Source organism: Lampetra planeri, chromosome 15 (assembly GCF_965212315.1).
Source record: "Lampetra planeri chromosome 15, kcLamPlan1.2.h2, whole genome shotgun sequence".
Classification (NCBI taxonomy): domain Eukaryota; kingdom Metazoa; phylum Chordata; class Hyperoartia; order Petromyzontiformes; family Petromyzontidae; genus Lampetra; species Lampetra planeri.
In genome coordinates this window covers 6,082,665-6,103,216 of record NC_136121.1, presented here as the reverse complement: position 1 = coordinate 6,103,216, position 20,552 = coordinate 6,082,665, and the positions used below count along the sequence as shown (strand labels likewise).

Here is a 20,552-nt window from a genome sequence, read left to right as displayed (position 1 = left end):
TTTCTTGCCAAGCCACGTGCGTCAGAAACCAGATGCGATGAGTCAACCACCCCCCCCCCTTTCTGCCGTGGCCTTGATGACAACGGAAAAGGGAGTGGCTTGTCAGTCCATCTCTTACCATGCCGCCGGGTCGTACTATGAGCCACACGCCACCTGCCCACATGAGCTGTAGGCCACGACAAAGCGTGGATTCTCCGAATTGTGACGACTGTTCTTTGTGCGTTGTAATCCCACCAGTGGCAAATTGTCATCCTGTAAAGAAAGCTGGTGCGTTGCCTTTCCATCACGCGAACTTCGGTCATCCTCGCAGCGGACTTTGGCTAGCCATCGAACAAAGGCAGTCACTGCATCTCGCGCGCTTTGAGATCCATTTCTGCCACCGTCTGGAACTCCCTTCCGATATTAGGAAGCCACTGGAGGTGCACACTTTTAAATCTAGATTGAAAACTCACTTCTTTAAAACTGCACAGTTGGCTATGTACGGTGCGAAAGAAGTTGAACACACATACAACACGCATTGCCTGCTCGGCACATTGTGGACTAGAGCTGGGATAATTCGTCCACGAATCGGTTAAAGATTGTCACCGACTACTTTTCTCGTGGTCGATTACTCAAGCTCCTTTTAAATGGCGGCCCGTCCCCACATTATGCCTCCCGAAGGCAGGAAACCCCCTTAAAGCCACGCCCAGCGTGACCGTTGTGATGATGCCGATGAGGTCATCAGGTTCCTCCCCCCATTACCTCCCATCAAGCGGCACATGTAGGAACAGGGGTAAGACTTTTTTTCCTCCCCGACTATTTCCGTGATGTCTGATCGGTCGAGAGTAATGAAACCGATAATCCATTACTTAAATAATTGGATAATCCAGCTCTAATGTAAACCCACTGCTGTGTGACAAACGTTCGTTAAGGATTGGCAAAATCAACTGTGGAAAAGGGAGTGGCGTTTGCGTCACTGTTATTCCTTTGAGTGCAAAATAACAAGGTTAAAATAACAAGAAGAGGGCTGTTCTCAATTTATGGTTTGTGCATATGCACAAGTGAATCGTAGGCCTGTGTGTGCGTGTATGTATGTTGTGTGTGGTGTGTAAGTGAACTCTGCCTGAAATGAGTACCTGGTGCAGTGTGCAAATAAACTGCCAGGTAAAGCCCAATTAGCTACATCGCTCTCTTTCAGAAACGACCTGGTCACAAATGGTTGCTCAACGAAGTGGCTTATTGTGTGGAAATGTAGAGCAGTCAAATACTGCAAACGCACGTTTCTAAATGTGGAGGAAAAAAAAAACCAGAGGACCCGGAGAAAAATCCAACGTGACCACGGGGAGAACATGCAAACTCCAAATATACACGAGCCAGGGTCGGGATCGAACCCACGGCCTCCTGCATACCCGGGGAGGTAGTAAACATCTCGCTACCGTGGCGGAGTAAAAACAGCAATGCGGAGTCAAAAGGCAATCTGTCATGGTGGTGGTCATAGCACTCGAACCGTTTCCGTCATAATAAACACATTCCTGCGGAGGGAGCTGGTAGGAACGTTGGGTTGCTTGATCAATGGCCAGGGTCAACGGCGGCGTGGTGTATTCCGCAAATATGCCCGACTGTGAGGGCGGGCACACGCCGGCGTGAGTAGGTTAAACGTTGAGTTTTATAAGGGCACCACAGGGTGACCAGCCCCTCCCCACCCAGCCCCACCCCTCCCACCCCCCACCCAGCCCCATCCTCCCCACCCAGCCCCTCCCCACCTTCCCCTCCCCACCCAGCCCCTCCCCACCCAGCCCCTCCCCACCCGGATGGACAGATACAATAATCCCCTGTGGGCTGGTGTAACCAGGAGGTTTCTACCAGTATAAAAGGAGTGCCTGGGAGGTATGTAACTGCAACTTGAGTTCAATTCCTGGCCACGGCTAACAACAGTGGCGAGTGATATCTGAAGTAGTCTTTTGACCTCCCGCGCGAGGTCAACTCCACCTTAAATGGGTACCTGCCCCGGCGTGTGAAACCGGCGGCGGCGGCCGGGCGTCATGCCTCAATAGGTGCTACTCGCAACAGGAGTGTGTTCTAGGCGATACAAGGGGGCGGCCGGGGGGGGGGTGATCTTTGTCTCCGTGTGTGCATCTAACAGGCATCGTCTGTCTCCGCTTGTTATATTTTCTGTCGCGCAGAAACGCGACGGGAAGTTCTCGTACGAGCTGATCGTCGTGGATGACGGCAGCAAAGATAAAACGACGGAGGTGAAAGAATTGCAGCAGCATCATCGGCCCTCAGCGATAAAACCTCCTCTCTGTCTTTGCTTGTATCGTGCTGGCAAGTTCCCGTCAGGAGGGTTCCCACTCTATTGTTTGATCTCAGGCTGGTCGTCAATCACTGCACACACGCGCGCCGGATAAAATTGAGTTCGCAAATTAATTTGGCAAATTTCCACCTCTGAGAATTATTTCGTTTTTGGACTTCCACGCGATGAAAATCTCTTCAGCAGGACGTATGGGAAATTGCAGTTGCCCCCTCGTGTAGATGAGAGGTCGTTGAAAGGGCTCTCAGAAGGAAGGAGGAGGAGATGTAGTTCTGTGATACCAACTTCTGCAGGCTCTTCTCCAGCATCGGCTGCTGATGCACTGCCCTTCCAAGGGTTCCAAATTGATGCATCTTTGGCTCATGGCCTAGCGCTGATAAACGTTACGGAGGGGGACTGCTCGACGCAAAATTGGAATGTATTTTGGGTAAAAAAAAAAGGTGTAAACCCGCAAATGCTCACTTACGGCTTGTCAGGGAGTCGGGAGAAGTGGCAAACAAAATGAACGTTGTTCTTCTTCCTGGTTCTTTCGGTAAAGTCACGTAGAAGGGAAATAATAAAATAATAAAAATAATACATAATAAAATAATTCTCACGACGTTTCGGCCACAACGCAAGCAGCCGTCCTCAGGTGAAGAACAGGAACGTCGTGAGAATTATTTTATTATGTTTTATTTTTATTATTTTATTATTTCCCTTCTACGTGACTTTACCGAAAGAACCAGGAAGATGAATCCTTGCAGTCACGAAAGCTTTAAATCGAACGTTGTTCTGTGTTGTGGTCCTGCGTCCGTTTCACCGCTTGTGCGGTAACAGGTGGCGCTTGGCTACGTGAAGCGCTTTGGGGTGGAAAGGGTGCGGGTGCTGACACTGCAGCGGAACCGCGGCAAGGGCGGCGCCGTGAAGCGGGTGGGCGTCACACCGGCATCCCCGCTCACCGCACCGCACCACCTAACACACACATTGTGCTGCTGCAGCTGTCTGGAACGCTGTTCATTACGATATTAGGAAGCCACTGGAGCTATCCATTTTAAAATGCAAATTGAAAACTCATTTCCTAAGAACTACTTTTTTAGGTTTAGTTTGTTGTCCTTCCCCCGCACCTCCGATTAGCACGGTTGGCTACATAAGGGTGCGAAAGGAGTTCAACATACATACACACGTACGACGTACATCGCCACCCCCGCTGCTCGACGCACGTGCAAAGCGCTGTGTGTCGACACGCCAAGCGCGAGTCTCGGTACATCGCCCGCAACGCGCCCAATCTCGTCACAGCTCGGAGCTAAGCAGGATTGAGCCTGGACGGTGCTTGGATGGGTGTCCGCCGCCGGGGGCACTGCGTGGCGAGCAGCAGAGTGCAGCAAAACCCATTGTTGTACTGTACACCCGCCCCAAATCTGTGGTCTCTGCCTTCAGCAACCTGAATTGAACAGCATGGGAGACATTGCTTGTCTTGTTCCCTCGTTGCTTGTCGGTTAGCTCATCCATAACACATTGTTACATTGCAACTTACGGAAATGCATCGTTCACACACCAACCACACCACACCCATCACACATCCCCCACACCACACCTATCATACATCCTCCACCCCACACCCATCACACATTCTCCACACCACACTCATCACACATCCTCCACACCACACTCATCACACATCCTCAACACTACACCCATCACGCATCCCACACACCACACTCATCACACCACACCCATCACACATCCCACACACCGCACCCAAAGTGCCTGTTAGGCATATTCACCCAGGTCCTGCATCCAATCAATAACCACACACGCACACAGACACTCTCCTAATGAACTGCGCTCAAATTGAAAATGCCTTTGCGGAAGAGCCACGCTCTTGAACAATTGCTTAGAATTCAACAACCAAAGTTCACGTCAAAATATGGCTCCATAACGTTGGAGCGTATTCGACAAAAGCTTCGTCAACATCGTCGGCGAGGTGGCTTTGGCAAGACTGCCGAGGAAATTCTGCAGCGCGCGAGGTGGTGATATGGTGCGTAGTGCGTGATTGGTTCAGCTGGATATATACGGGTGCAGCACAAGTACCATTTGTGTCGGTACAGCAATCGAAATGCGACTAAGATCTCAAGACACCGTACGCTTTTATTTATTCTCTAAGAGAGAAGCGGGTCGTAGGCAGAGATAAAAGGGAGCTCTTGAACCTGGATTTGGACAGAGACATGGAGTCGACAGATCATAGGAGCAGCATTCGTGAAGACACCGTTTGGCTGGGAGCTTCAACAGAGGGCCTTGGTTTCTGGAGCAGAAAAGAGTCCATGGAGGGGAGTAGAATGAGATGAGAGAGGAGAGATAGGCTGTGGCAAGTCCATGGAGGATCTTTGCCAACTGGGTGTGATGATAGAATTCAAGAGCACGTGCAAAGTAAAGTCTTTATGAACTCTTGCACACGAGGAATATAATTTCTGAAACATAATAGCTGGTGCAAACCCAGACATTGCCTTGCATGTCCGTACCAATATTCTCATTAGTCCTTCGTTCTCGATTTCTTATTTTGTGTGCATCCTTGCTGCCCGCTGTGGGCTTCGGGCATAAGCGTTTCCTCCCACATGCAATGAAAAGCCCAACAAGGAATTGGACAAACATCATAAGCAGGACCCCTTCAAAAAGGGTCTTGCAACTTTTAGCGGCTTCCCTGGCTACATAAAGGACTTTCAAGGTTTATTTTGGAAATGAGATGCTTGACGGTTGTGGCAACGGAGATGATATGTCTCGTGCAAGCGTAGAAAGTTTATTTGCTAAACGGGGTGAGTGTAGCACAATTTTAGCATAATTCTGGATATTTTGCATTTGTTAATGTAACAATAGTGCGTTGCGTAGCAATGCATCGACTGATTAAGAGTCCATTATTAAGCCCGAGATACTTGCGCTACAGCTCGTACTGAGAGTATATTAACTTCTCATGCAATTTGTATGCAAATATAACATCTTGGCTAACGGGAATGGAGAAGACAGGATGAACAAGACATAGCAAACGAGACAGATAGGTGCAGACAGTACAAACGAAACAAGAATTCCATCTCGAATTGAATCACAATTGTGACAGTTCCCCTCGTCTCTGGGTGTGTGAATTATTGCGTGTTTCATGTGTGTGTGTGTGTGCGCGCGCGAGTCCTGTGTATTGTACAAGAGTTGGGGAGCGGTGGCGCTGTGGTGAGCGCACTGCGCTTCGGATCCAAGCCGCCTGAGTTTTTATTCTTGGGTCTTTCGCTAAAGTCACGTGGATAGGTTCAAGGAAAATAACAAAAAACTACGACGTTTCGATCGCAACACAAGCAACCGAAACGTCGTAGTTTTTTGTTCTTCTTTGTTATTTTCTTTTAACCTATCTACGTGACTTTACCGAAAGACCCAAGAATATGAATTCCTGCAGTCACGAAAGCTTTAAGTCAAGGCCTGAGTTCTATTTACGGTTCACCACTTACTTACATGGGCTACGAGTGATGTCCGAACTGGTCCTGAGCCTTCCCCGAGATCGACTTGGCATTAAAATGAGTACCTGGTGCTGTGTGCCTTTGTCCTGCCAAAGGTGACCGAGCATGAATAGGTGCTCGTTAACAGCACTTGCCCCGATCGTCTCTTAAAGGCCACGCGGGGGAACTTTGTCTCTGAGCCAGAGGTCGCAAACGGGTTTTGAGTCCGTACCCGTACCCGTACCCGGCCGCACCAGGGTCGCAAACGGCTACCCGTACCCGTACCCGGCCGGGTACGGGTAGCCGGGTATCGGGTAGGGTACGGGTATCGGGTACCCGGTTGCGACCTCTACTCTGAGCCAGGGGAGAGTGGTGGAAGAACGCCGGTGTGACGGGCGACATGTCTCTTCCCCCGCAACGCAGGGCATGTTCTGTGCCCGTGGAGAGTCTCTGCTCATGGCAGACGCCGATGGAGCCACCAAGTTCCCCGACCTGGAGAAACTGGAGGCGGCACAAAAGAAGCTCCTGGGGAGAGAAGTGAGTTTGGGTTTCCCGTCGACCGCACCCTTTCACGGCGCGGGTTACATTTAGCTGCATGAACGGCGTGAGAAAATACAGAATTCACGTCATGAAATCTGAAGGCGTTTTTTGAAAGTATTCGTTTTAAAAAAAACACCGGTCTCAAAATGCACGATGATTTCGTTGGCTGCGACTTTGTTGACCGTTAACCGGACCGCCGTGTAAACAAACACCCACGTTGTCTCCCTGTCCTGCCAGCCGGGTCTCTTGGCCATCTCCTGTGGCTCCCGTGCCCACCTAGAGCAGGATTCCATCGCTCAGGTGAGCCGCTCGCACACTCGAGCACCGCTGCGCTTCTCCGTCGTCATAACGCATGGCCACGTCTCATGTCAATGTGTACGTCCCAGGATTAAGATTGCGAGCCACGTCATGGCATCGGGAGTAGCGCGATTAATTCCGCGCAGTCCGCCAGAGAGCGGGGACGGAGAATGCAGTTGGTAGAGATGTCTGTCCATCGTTGTGTTCTGGTGGCCACGGTCACCGCACCGTGGGTCATCTTTAATCTCCCCCTTTGTGGCAGAGGTGTGCGCAGGCAGCAGTTTTTGCTGTTCTGAAGGGGGTTAACACAGTCACCACAGTTTTTGTTGGCAGCTCAGAGATGTGTGGGCGTAGTGTTTGGGGTTCTCGGCGAGGCTTTATTTAGGAACCTCTGCAGAACTCCACGGCATTCGCCAGCTGCTGGGGGTTTGTGCATTGGAAACATGCGCCGGGGAGTTGCTACCCACACGGAGATCGTAGTTGACTACAGTTCAAACTATTTCCGAAACACTTTCTTTAAATGTTGAGACACTCATCAGACAGGCGTGTGCGTGCAGGCTGGAAACAAAATAATGATAGTAGCACAGAGCATCCTAATAGATGCAAAAGGTTATTTCTAGACGGCAAGAGGCGCGATTGTCGCCATACAATCGGTCCTGCCTTGCTTGACGGGAGGACCGATCGTGTGGTTCCTGGTACACTCCTTGTGGCGTCTAGAAATCGCCTTTTGCGCGAATCATTTCTCGGGACCGACGGTACTGCACCGAGCGGCACTGTGGGCGATGCAGCTCTTCCAAGAGGGCAGCGAGCCGTGCGCTAATTTGCCTTTTTACCGAGACGTAATGTCATCCGATATTGGTGGGGTGTCCTTGTGCTTACTTCCCCGAGCCACCATGTGATGATTTTGGGGGGGGGGGGGGAGCGAATTACCAACGTGCAACCATCTGCTATGAAGTGGATGTTAAATACCCTGTGACATCATTACGACCCTCGGCATTGCTTGAAGGAGGGCGGGAGGGGGGAGATTCGATCCGCTAAACCGTCGCAACACGCCGCCTCGTTGGCAAGCAGGATATTTATTTTGGAGAAAAAACTGACCGGCGTTTTTTACGCTCACATTAATAGTTGTGTATTTTGAGGGTCTAGAAAACGTGAGGCGATATCCGAGCAGTTCAACGCTGAACGGTTATTTTACGACTGGTTTATAAAAATGTAACGAATGCTAAATTGTAGCAAAGTGCAGCTTGGTATGAGCGCTGCACTCAGGTACAAAAGTTAAAAAGGGCAGTAAAATTTTGACTTAAAACTTTCGTGACTGCAGGAATTCATATTGTATTTTATTATTTTCTATTTATTATTTTAATATTTTATTTTTGTTATAATTGAATTTGATTATTTTTATTAGATTTTTTTAGTTTTTTAGTTTTCCATTTACATGACTTTACCGAAAGAACCAAGAATATTTAAAAAGGGCATTTAAGCGTTCTATATTTATCAATGTAAAAAGATATCCCCACGTATTTCAACATTGCCTCCTAATATGCCTTCTCTTAAATTTTGACAATGGGGAGATGATAAAACAATCTTACCGGCCGCAAACGTGAACTCACAAATAATCAAGTGCCACGTGTTCCCTCTTGAATCGGCCAACGACGTTAAGGCGACCAACAACAGGGTTTCGTCATTAATCCAACACGGTTATTTTTATCCGGAACGAGTAAAACACAAACGGTCGTCAACAAGGATGTCCACACGAGTTTACTCTCTTTCTCCTAAGAGAATCAATTTTTTTAAAAATCTATTTTGCGCTGAAACAAAGTTAATTATTGATAAACGCCCACAAGCGCTACTTTGGAGTGAGCCTAATCCCTTTTCCCCATCGAGACATGCGACGTATGTGGGTACGCGTGTGTGTACGTTGAACTTCCTTCGCACCATCGTACGTAGCCAACCGCGCTAATCGGACTCTGCGGGGGAAGGACAACAACAACAACAAGACTAAACACAAAAAGCAGCTCTAAAAAAATGTACCCGTAAAAACAAAGTTTTTCACTATAAATCCTTTATATGCGTGGCGGCTAGAGTCCCCTCGTCCTCTGGCTTGAGATGGCTGCCACCTATGGGTCAGATGATTGCCTGCCACCATTAAGCAATTGGTAATTAAATATAATTTTTTTTTTCCTAAAAAGTGTAAAGTTATGGAAAAACATTTTCACGAAAATAAATTGTCACGCACAACGAGTCTGTGTGGAAAATGTCAGCTCGATTGAATCACGGGAAGTGGGTTAAAAAACGACCGAAAGATTTGCACGGTCGTAAGCGCGCAAGCAAGCAAGCAAGTGAACTTAATATAAAGGATTTAAAAATGAGATGGGCATTGGCAGCCCGAAGATGGATCGCGCGCTGTGAGAAATCGAGGGACTGCCCAGAACGAAATACGTGACCGCCGACAGTAGTCTTGAATTGTGATCACATCTAGATGCTTTATAAACACAGATTGTATTGTGTGATGACGGAGAGAGATCCAGCAATAAGTGACTGAACTGTCTAAAGCCCTCCTTAAGGTTGTTTATAATCACTTGGAGAATCTGATTGTGTGAAACTAGAAATACCTGTGAAATTTTAGTTTACATCTCCACGGAAACTCTTTCTGTCTCCCACGTGTTACCCACGTTTTTATTTACTTTACAAACTATTCCCAACATGGAGCTCAACAGAAATTGAGAGGAACTGAAAGAGAGTTTAGACATTTTAAGACCTGAGATGAGCACGCTGTAACATGCTGATCCCGTTTTTTTGACCTCGGTCAAAAGTCATTACTTATGCGTAGCTTATCATCAATACCACAGCTCCCTGCTTCCTGCTAGTCAAAAATAAGCTCTTACTCATTTTGGTATGATAAATATATGATGAGGGCGGACAAATACTAAATAAAATATTGTTGTAACATAGATTGCTTGCAATAACAGAACGTGCTATTTGAGTGTATCGTAAAGCTTGCCATGGCCAAATGTATTTTCATTTTAAACCGTGTGGGCAAGACTGCTATTTTACAACAACATTGGTCTGCAGTGGCCTCCCACGAGGAAATACTCTGCGGCTCAATGCTGCTTGTGATATTAGGGCCTACCGATCGACAGCGGGCTCTGTCCACTGCACGCTGGTCGTAGAACGAGCGCAGACTGCTATAACAAAAACGTGTGTGCGTGGGTTTGACATGGATCTGCCACGCCCAGTCCGTTTCGGGTGATCATACTTACCCGGGCTGGCTCGCTGGAGTCTCGTGTAGACACAAATACACCCGCCACGTGTTCACGCGATTCCACGCTCCCGCACACAGCTGTCCTCCCATAAGCAGCATCTGTTCTTCTCCGGCTGCTTCCCCTGCTTCCTTCCTTTCAAATGTCTTGGCAAAAATATTCCTCTCTCATTTTTTTTTATCTCCCGTTTTACTCTCCTCTTATTTTTTTTTTGGAGATACAAACCCAAGCCAGACTTCGGCTGATGAGACCCAGAATGTCGAAAAAACCAGTCCAGACCTTCACCTGCTTAAACAAACGCCGCTGGTTAATGTTTGCATCTGGACAGCCAGCCGGGCCGACGGAACACAATGTGCATTTATTATATTTCAGAGACACAGAACAGAGTTGTGCTTATTTAACCGTGCATTTTTTTTAAGAAGATTTCCTGTCATGTTTCGGTTGCACGCGTAAGCAACGGAAACGCGGCAGCGAGGTTTTTTTTGACGTGCATCTAATTTGCCGTGCATGCGCATCTACGTCCGACGTAGCAAAGCGCGACCAAAAAGAACGATTCGCTCTTCATTAGCGTGCAGAATTGTTTCTTCGACGTCGCTTAGCTTCTGCTCTGGAGTCAATATTCGTCACGCGTATTTAGTTGGGCAGCTGCTCTTAACGTCAAGTCTCGTTATTATCTGCCCGTTTTCGACAATCGCACAAGCATGCGGTGCACAGAGGTTTTTTTTTGCTGGGAGCCACCGCCCAATTTGTGTTTCGGCGTGTATTACGTTTGTGTGCGTGCGTGCGTGCATACATATCTGATTTCATTCCGTTCGGCCATACATATCCTCCCGTGGTCAATAAAAAAGAGTGACGCCGCCGCCGCGTTAGAAAATCAGCGGCGATTGTCCCACGGTTAGACTGTGGTACTTGCCCATGTGAATGTGGAATATGTCTTTGAGAGCTGCCAAGAGAGATGCCCAGGGGGATGGGGGGGAAAAATTACTTGTATTCTGGGGGTTGCTAAAAGAAAAACGTAACCCAAAAAAAGCAGAGCGCCTATGTTCTAGATACTTTGGGTAGAGGGATTCATCCAGCAGTGGATTAGCAAAAGGGCTGTGCGGTGTAGATACCTACCCAAGGCTGCCTGTCCCAAGCATTCCCCGCCATGCGCTGAAGCTTCGAAAATGCTCTAAAATCGCAGTCACCCGCACCGCCCCGACACCAGTGACATCACTTCGAGAGCGTTCCGTTATGCTGTCATGCAGTGGCAATGCAGTGGCAATGCAGTGGCAATGCAGTGGCAATGCAGTGTCAATGCAGTGGCAATGCAGTGGCAATGCAGTGTCAATGCAGTGTCAATGCAGTGGCAATGCAGTGGCAATGCAGTGGCAATGCAGTGGCAATGCAGTGTCAATGCAGTGGCAATGCAGTGGCAATGCAGTGTCAATGCAGTGGCAATGCAGTGGCAATGCAGTGGCAATGCAGTGGCAATGCAGTGTCAATGCAGTGTCAATGCAGTGTCAATGCAGTGTCAATGCAGTAGCAATGCAGTGTCAATGCAGTGGCAATGCAGTGTCAATGCAGTGTCAATGCAGTGGCAATGCAGTGGCAATGCAGTGTCAATGCAGTGGCAATGCAGTGTCAATGCAGTGGCAATGCAGTGGCAATGCAGTGGCAATGCAGTCTCAATGCAGTGGCAATGCAGTGGCAATGCAGTGGCAACACGGAAGTGAGAGTCGGGTCGTCTGACCGCAACTTTAAAAGTATTTATTTATTCCCCGGCGACGCTTAATGATGCCTAAAACTCGTGTTGTCGTACAGCCTCGTACGTGTGCCTTTTGGATAACAGCTGTTTGTTTTTTGGGTTGTATCTTTTTAAGGGATTCTGGTTTCAAATCCGGGGTTCAGCCACTGGTGATTAAACCGGGTTCTTAAGTGTAGGGAGTTGATGGTCTTAGCTCAGTCGCCAATGACTTCACACAAAAAAAGCCAACGTATGAAAGAAAAAATCTCACTTATTTTGGTGAAATCTCAACTTTGAGAATATAAAAATATCGCTTTGGCTTTAGTGCGACAAACGTACTTCTGTATCGGAGCCGTGCTTGCATAAAAAACAATGAAGGGGTCTCATAAGGAATTCTGTGATGTCTCCTGCGGGGACGTTCTCTCACGCACAAGGTGATGCGCTGCTCTGCGAGCATTCCGAATTGACTTTTCGCCTTTCTGCCATAATGCCCTGAGCACGACTGTAATAAACTTGGGACAGAAATGTGTTATTTTTATGTAATTTCGGTTGGATTGTTTGTGTGTCCTACCCTTGTCCCCATAATGACCTCTCCCAATCCTCACCCTGCCCCCCTTTTAAACGCTCTCTCCTTCCACCCCCCCCCCATGCGTTCCATCTCCTCTCTACCCTCCCCTATACCCCCCACCACCCGCCCCCACCACCCGCCCCCACCACCCGCCCCCCCCCCCCACGACCACCGTCGCCACCAAATCCCACAACGGCACTGCAGCGCTCCTACTTCCGCACGCTGCTCATGTACGGCTTCCACTTCCTGGTGTGGCTGCTGTGCGTGCGGGGGGTGCGCGACACGCAGTGCGGCTTCAAGCTGCTGAGCCGCGCCGCCGCCCTGCGCACCTTCTCCAGCCTGCACGTCGAGCGCTGGTACGCCGGAGCGGGCGGGTCTCTCCCCCCCACCTCGTCCCCCCCACCCACACCCCCCCCCCCCCTTTCGCCAGCTCGCGCGTTCCCCCCCTGCCCCCCCCCCCGTGGCCGCCCATCCACGTCACTCTTAACCCGACCTCCCAATTTTTTTTATTTTAACCAGGTAAGGGCCCACCCCCAAATCGATAGCTCGACGAAGTGGCGTGTCGTCGCGCGGAAATTCACAGCGGCCATGTGTCTCTAAATGCACGTTGATTCTAAATGTGGAGGGAAAAACCGGAGGAGCCGGAGAAAAATCCCCCCCCACGCCCCCCCCCGGTGTTGCCGATATCGCGAGCCCTCGTTTGCTCGGTATGTCCTCCGGCCGTAGTAGCTGTTCCGGGCCACTGACAAATTTAATTAATTAATAAATACCTTCATCCGTAGTTGATAATTGGTTTTCTGCCGCTATGTGGCTCGCAGAACGGTCACTCGACGCTAAAGAATTCTTCGTCTGGCTTTGCGAGACTCGGGCATTAACACTTGGCCTGCGATTTCATGGCATTGTCACAGTCTTGTGGCAGTGATTTGGATCTGAGAATCGTTTTTTTTTAAATGTTGGTGCCTTGAGTAGCTCTTGTGGTCATGTGAACTCACGGCATGCAACCTGCACAAATACAAACGTTTTTTTTTTTGTGGCACGCATCATGAGCGTATTAATCTACTTGAATCGTTGCATCCCATGAATACCAATTGATATATCTGAAGATGTTCTGGACCTCTGCTAGGTTGACTTGGCATAAAATTACTGCCTGGTAGGTATGTAACGGCAACCTGAGTTCAATTCCTGAAGTGGCCGCCACAAATAACGTCAGCGGCGAGTGATGTCTGAAGCGGTCTTTTGACTTTCCCCGAGGTCACCTCCACCTCAAATGGGTACCTGGCCAGGCATTTAAAACCATGAGCCAAAGGCAGCCGGGCATCATGTGGTGACCCCACCACCCCCTTGTGTGCCGTGCCAGCCTCAATATGTGTTCGCTAACCGCACTCGCCCCAACAGGCTGTTGAAGGCTATGGGGGGGGGGTGGGGGGGTGGAGGGATTCTCTGTCTTTGTCACGAGTATCTGTGCCGGAGTTTACACACGCGGTCACTCACTCGCCACCGTGTTGCCCTTTGCGCCCCAATCGCGGGGCATCGGCGGAAAGTTCCGTTGTTTACTTTCTGCCCCCTCCCCGTATCCCCCCCCCCCCCGCAAAAGTGCTGCCCGCGATTATTTCGCAACACCAAAAAAGTTACTTGGAAAGACTAGCGGCAAATTGAAGTTAGTGCTTCCTTGTATCCACAGTTGCCTCCCGTGTTCACCCATCTGGAAACCAAATGTGAGCCCGTTATTGTTCTCTGGGACGTGGCTTGGCTCGCCCAGTTAGAGAAGAACCCTTTCGCTCTTTACACTTTGTGGAAGATTCCAATAATACTCTACGGTTTAATCCCAGGACCCAGCCCTTTAGTTCTTGTGAAATCTTGTTGGCACAGGTTTACCGTGTACTGTACGTACACAGGATGAGTCGGAATGGGATGTTACCCACACTTTAACCTACCACAGATGTTTGCATCAGCCGGCATACCGTACCGCAAATGGTTTTCCGACATCCAGTATTGATCTCCTCTGAGGATGAGTTGTTATTCTGCAGCAGCAGCTCAGCGTTAGCAAGCTTCAATTGTGAGTTGACGGCTCAATGAAGACACTGGGTCCTGACATTGACCAGCAAGTAGGGGAGACGCTGACCGATCTTGCAGATAACCACAGCAGCGATGGTACTCCATAATAGAGGGGGTTTTTTTTGGGTTAGATCGCGTAAAGATAAATGTGTCGTTAAACCCGCCACCACCCGACGCAGCCAATTAGTAAGGGGCTTGTCACGTACACAGAGCGTGGCTATTCGTTGCTCGTACAGCACTAGTGTATAGTGTAATAGTGTATAGTGTAGTAGTGTATAGTGTAGTGTAATAGTGTAGTAGTGTATAGTGTAGTGTATAGTAGTGTAGTGTACTCGTACAGCACACCGGTGTGTTGGAGAACAAATCCACAACATTTACAATCATATTGGCAAGTGCTGTTTACGTGACACTTACTAATTGGCTGTGTCGGCTGGTGGCGGGTTTAACGACACATTTATTGTTACGCTATCTAACCCAACAAAGCTATATTTTGGATGATATTGGTTCTTTTAAAGCCTACGTGTTAAAGCGATGGTACTTTACACGCATGTTCGTCCCTCAAAAGACGCTTTCCATTCGCTTAATTGCCGATATTAACTGGCAGGAAACTGCCACATGCCAGCCGTGGACATGAAATGTAAAAAAATATATATTAATAAGCAAACAAAAGCCCGTTTTGGGCAGCGTGGTTTGAGAATTAAAAGTGCAATAAGGCCCCCTTTGTGCTGCGACGGGTGGTCACGATGTGCTGCGTGGCAGTAACACAATCCGGCGACTGTGCCAGCTCACGAGCCGGCCTGCATGTGTGCCGGGAGCTGCGAGGGGTGGGCCGACTGGCCGCCTGGCTGGCTGGCAGGCGGGCGACTGAGCTGGTGGGTGGGCGGGGAAGCAAGAGATAGTTGCCTGGGCACCAGGGTCACAAGCTGCTACTGCAGCCCCCCAACCCCTCCGCTGAGCCGTTGTGTCCCTCCGTCGGTCGCCCCGTCCGTGTTGGACGTTACATTTCTGTTGACACGGACAGACACTACTGGGCACCGCGTGCTTTGGCAGGTCACCAACGCAGACAGAAACGGCAACAGACAGGTGTCGGTGCCGCCGTGCCCAGCGGGCGGCAAAGAAGAAACTCTCTGAAACCGTCGGGGGATCGGGTTTGGACTCGCCCATGGAGTACGCCCGCAGTTGTGGCGGGGGGAGGGTGGGAAACGTGAAAAACGAACGCGACGTGTTTATCCGTCTCTCTGTCTCGCGCGCGCGCGCGTGCGTGCAAGCCCCCCCGGCGGCGTAATTTGCGGCCGCGCTTTCGGAGGTTGCTTTCAAATTTAGCTCGAAAGCGCCGTCGGAGCTTCCGAGGGTTTTTTATTTTTTTGTTCGACCCCCTGCTGGCGGTGATGCGCGCCGCTCGACGGCGGTTGCGTCTGTACGCGCGCTCGCTTGCGCGCCGTGAGCGCGTGGCCTCCCTCTGCTAAAGCGCTTGTCGCTGTGCGTTGCTCTGGCTGATCGTGACAGCTGGACTCAGTTGCTGCCGTCACCGTTCCTTAGAGCTGTGGGGAGACGGCAGAGCCGCTCGTTGGTGTCAAAACTCGGCTCCACGAGGAGACCGGGTTTCACCGCACGGCCAAAGGGAGCCTTGTGGCACCGAGTCAAAAAAAACATATTTAGTCAATAAACCGTTTATTTAAATAGTGATCTTGTAGATTGTAGCGAGCGGTGTTTTTAACGTTTCTCATTACCAGCTATTGTTACCCGCCCGTTTTTAAATGTCGGTGGGAAACGTGTTTACACATTTTGTCCTAAAGTAATGTTCAGTAAATATTTGTTTCCAGCCTATCAACTTGAGTCAATTACATATTATCTTAAAAACTAAATATTGCACTACCCGCAACTACCTTGAAGCCAGGCTGCACCAACACATTACAATGGGTTTGTTTAACATTCATAAATATCAGTGGCTGATGCGATGTCACAGAAATTCCCGACTGCACCATGAGTGATCTGAAACTGTCGCTGGCAACCAAATTTCACATCACCATCTTTCAGATAGTGGCAACTCACTGGCAGGGGCACCGCTGTTGCGAGATGTTAACTACCTCGCCGGGTTTACAGGAGGTCGTGGGTTCGATCCCGACCCTGACGCCTGCTGCTGTGTATTTGGAGTTTGGATATTCTCCCCATGGTCGCGTGGCTTTTTCTTCAGGTCCTCCGGTTTTTCCCTCCACATTTAGAATCAATGTGCGTTTTAGAGTATTTGGCTGCTATAAATTTTTGTAAGCCACTTCGTTGAGCTATCATTTCAAGAATTTCAAGAATTTCACGAAGTTCTTATTCAGTGGGTGCAGAGCGCTATGAAAAGTTAAATTTTCCATTGTACATTACTAATGTTACCAAACTCGAGTTGAAGTCTGGAATCTCGAACCAAGTCAGGATCGCTCACTCTTTTAATAGGAACAAAAAAAGAGTGGCACCTAAACGTTGGCCAGGTTTAATTCGTAATTCTTTACCGACTTGGCAGTGTTTACAAATGAATATAAAAGTAGTGGGAGGCTTGTCTGAGAGAGTAACTTCCCTTACAGATAGCATCATTATTTACATGGTTGGCTCAAGACAACGGTTAATTCTCTTTGTAGATGTAATAATTAATGTGGTACTAAATTGGATCAATGGCTTTATTGCAAACAAAGCGAAAGTGACTGATAAATACAACTTGATTTGGAGGATTTCCAAACAACACGACTACTGACCTACGTGTGTTTGGGCAGCAACTGCAGCAAGATACTTTTCTGACTGAAATACAATATAAAAAAACAATAGACCACCATTAGCGCATTAACACTGCCCTTTTACGTAGTAACAAAAATCTTTAGTCGGCTAATGTTGCGGGCAGTGACCTATGCAAAGAGGCATGACTCAAGTCGTTTTCCTGATGAATCTGTTTCTGTTCAACTGAATGATGAAAGGTAGTGGGGGGGGGGTGCACGAGATCAATACAGTAAATCATTGGTGTATGCGAGAATTTGTTATTTGACTCGGAGCGATAGACTCAACTCCTTCCCAACGGGGGGGGGGGGGTGAATGTAAAAGATTTTAAGTGGATACGCATTCGAGACGGTTGTTGAAATGCACCACGCATCTCCATGACGCGATCCCACGGAGCGTCGTCGTAGCGCGCGCCCGCGTCAAAAACACGCGACGTGCAAGCGGTGGCGTCGGTGCCGCGCACGCCAGCAGTGGGAATAACATTGCTTGCTGCCGTGTAGTTGTGGGAGAAAAACCCAAGCGAGTGGGAGTGTTGTGCAAAAATGTGTTTTCATGTTCCGTCTCGTGGGTTTGTGGGAGTAAAAGATATCTGCATAAAGGACGTTCGTGACGAGAGCAGATAAACACGGAAGAAAAATGTTTCGCAGCGTGGATGTGATCTTGATGCTGCCGTGGTGCAGCGGTCCGCACAATTGGGACTTGCGACCCAGAGTTGGGCAGTTTTGTCATTTTGCTGGGGCGATCAAAGCGATGTGAAGGTTTCTTAAATCTCGCCTCCTCTGCCCGCACAGCAGAATTCACGATGTACGTATGTCTATTGAACTTATTTCGCACCGTACGTAGCCAACCGTGCTAATCGGATGTGCGGGGGAAGGACAAGAAAACTAAACACAAAAAGCAGTCCTAAAGAAATAAGTTGTCAATATAGATTTTAACGTGCATAGCTCCAGTGGCTTCCTAATATCAGAAGGGGAGAGCGTTCCAGACGGACCGCAGGAGCACATCTGAACGCGCGTGGTGCGGTGACCGTCTTTGTTCGATGGCCAGTCAAAGGATGAATCCACGACAGTTCTTGTGTGGTGGGATTAAGTACGTTTGCTTCCACCCCTTGTTGGATGTTTGGCCAGCTCAGAAGAGCAGACCAAAGAGCCTCTATAGGGGCTCCCTAGCACCAAACTTAATTTGGAGCTTTCGTGACTGCAGGAATTACTCTTTGGTTCTTTCGGTAAAGTCACGTATAAAGAGAAAATAATAAATTAAATACTAGCATACGACGTTTTGATTGCAACACAAGCAATCATCATCAGGTATAAATGAAATAGAAACACAAATCTAGTATACTTAGAAATGTAATGTAATACAACAGCGAGTCGGATAACATAACAGTCAACACCCTACCTGGTTGATTGCGTTCTTCCTGAGAATGCTAAATTTGAGAGAGAGATAAAAACACATAACCAGAGGACATTTAGACAGACATATCAGCAGACAGATATCACAGAGATACATAGAGAGAGACACATACATAGGCACACCGTATTTAGTGGAGGCCTTTCCACCGGCAGTGGCCATAAACATTCGGTGCACTTCGTGCTCGGTGCGTCGTATTAACACACGTGTTTGCTGTTGTGTTTTCTATCAGGGCCTTTGATGTTGAGCTCTTGTACATCGCACAGTGCCTGAGCATCCCTGTCGCAGAGGTGGCCGTGAGGTGGACGGAGATTGAGGGTACGTTGATTGCCCACTTGAATACGCGGTCTAAGTACTTGTACTTATTTACACACACACGTGTAGCTGTCACTTGTCATCCAGCTGGATGGCACTGCTTGGGATATCTGACTGAGAATCAGAAAGGTTCTGAGTTCAAATCCCGTTTTGAGATTAACTTAGTAGCCTACGATCCCGCCAGAGTAAATAAAATGTTCTTGGATCTTTCGGTAAAGTCACGTAGAGGGGGAATAGTAAAATAATAAACATAATAAAATACAATTCTCACGACGTTTCGGCCACAACGCAAGCAGCCGTCCTCAGGTGAAGAACAGGGTTGTTGGAAAGACAGCGTCCGAAACGTCGTGAGAATTGTATTTTATAATGTTTTATTTTTATTCTTTTATTATGTCCCTTCTACGTGACTTTACCGAAAGAACCAAGAAGATGAATCCCTGCAGTCACGAAAGCTTTAAATCGAAATTTAAATAAAAAGTGTTTGTCGCAAGTCAACAGCGCTCCTTCGGAGAGACTGAACCCCACCGTGGGAATGTGGAATTTCTACCGTCGGTGGCTGTGGGCCGTCGGTAACAACGCCCACTACCGCCAACCCCTTGTATTCACTGTGCAAGGAGACACTTCCGCTTTCGTATCATTGCAATCGCGTCTCCTCTATTATCGTTACCATTGCTTAGCAACCGTGCAATTCTGTCCACAGGATCCAAGCTGACTCCCTTCTGGAGCTGGGTGCAGATGGGCCGGGACCTGCTCTTCATCCGCCTGCGCTACCTGACCGGCGCATGGAGACTTGAGCCCGTCGACAAGCAAGAGTGATTGGCGGTGGACAGAACATTGCCCGCACTTGCTATCTTGCCCGCCCGCCCACCTGCTTGCCCACGCATGGGCCGACAGACCGCACGGGAGCGTCTCGTTTGGAACACCACGTGCGTTTGGAAGTTGCCTGGGGCGGGGGGGGGCGCGGCAGGCAGAGGTCGCAAACGGGTTTTGATTCCTTACCCGTACCCGGCCGCACCAGGGTCGAAAACGGGTACCCGTACCCTACCCGATACCCGGCTACCCGTACCCGGCCGGGTATCGGGTAGGGTACGGGTATCGGGTACCCGATTGCGACCTCTGGGATGAAGCCATGTTGCAGGCGCGGGTGGGTTGATTCTAGGAACTTGAATTGTGAGAAGAGACAAGACGTTGGGAAATGAGTGACAAACAGTTTCTCACCAGTGACTCACGGCCTACCTGTACCCGTACCCGGCCGCACCAGGGTCGCAAACGGCTACCCGTACCCGTACCCGGTCGGGTACGGGTAGCCGGGTATCGGGTAGGGTACGGGTATCGGGTACCCGGTTGCGACCTCTGGCGGCACGCGGTGTGGGGGGGGTGGTTATTCCGTGGACGAATCCAACGAGGGTTTACACGAAACTACAGAGCGCTTCGTTAAGCCTTTGCACTGGACGGCGGTGGCTTGACGCGGGCTTCCTCGCTGTGCCGCCGAGCGTGCACTTGAAGGCCGAGTGATCTGCGGAGGTTCTCGTATCATGTGGCCTTTCCAGGTCTGTGGCCATATATGGGTTGTCGTTTTATTTTATCGAGGGTGAACCCCAGGTGGGGTTATATTGGTGATGCTGGGAACGCCACTCTTCCTGTTTTCGATGGCAGGGGTGATGATACGCGGGGGTGGTTGGGTGCATTATTACTGAACCAATGTTTGTATAAAAACGATCTCGTGCCGTCTTGACGGACTGTGGGTTATTATGATGTGGGTTTAATAAATACATGTAACATGATCTGCAATGCCACCACAATATTAATAACATTTAGCTCCATCAACCCGATTGGCGTCTTGGATGAATGTTCTCTAGTAGTATTTGTTTCTGCTGGCAAA

General features: G+C 49.2%; 1 protein-coding gene across 1 annotated transcript in view; it reads left to right on the top strand.

The window, feature by feature from the left end:
- The window catches only part of ALG5 (ALG5 dolichyl-phosphate beta-glucosyltransferase), a 47,699-nt gene extending 27,867 nt beyond the window's left edge, over positions 1-19,832 (top strand). Inside the window, exons 4-10 of the mRNA XM_078600873.1 lie at positions 2,163-2,231; positions 3,107-3,199; positions 6,169-6,282; positions 6,523-6,585; positions 12,341-12,492; positions 18,588-18,673; positions 19,371-19,832. Of these exons, the coding sequence (XP_078456999.1) occupies positions 2,163-2,231; positions 3,107-3,199; positions 6,169-6,282; positions 6,523-6,585; positions 12,341-12,492; positions 18,588-18,673; positions 19,371-19,486 (693 nt within the window). The 3' untranslated portion in view covers positions 19,487-19,832. The remainder of the gene's footprint in view (positions 1-2,162; positions 2,232-3,106; positions 3,200-6,168; positions 6,283-6,522; positions 6,586-12,340; positions 12,493-18,587; positions 18,674-19,370) is intronic.
- The last annotated feature ends 720 nt before the right edge of the window (positions 19,833-20,552 follow it).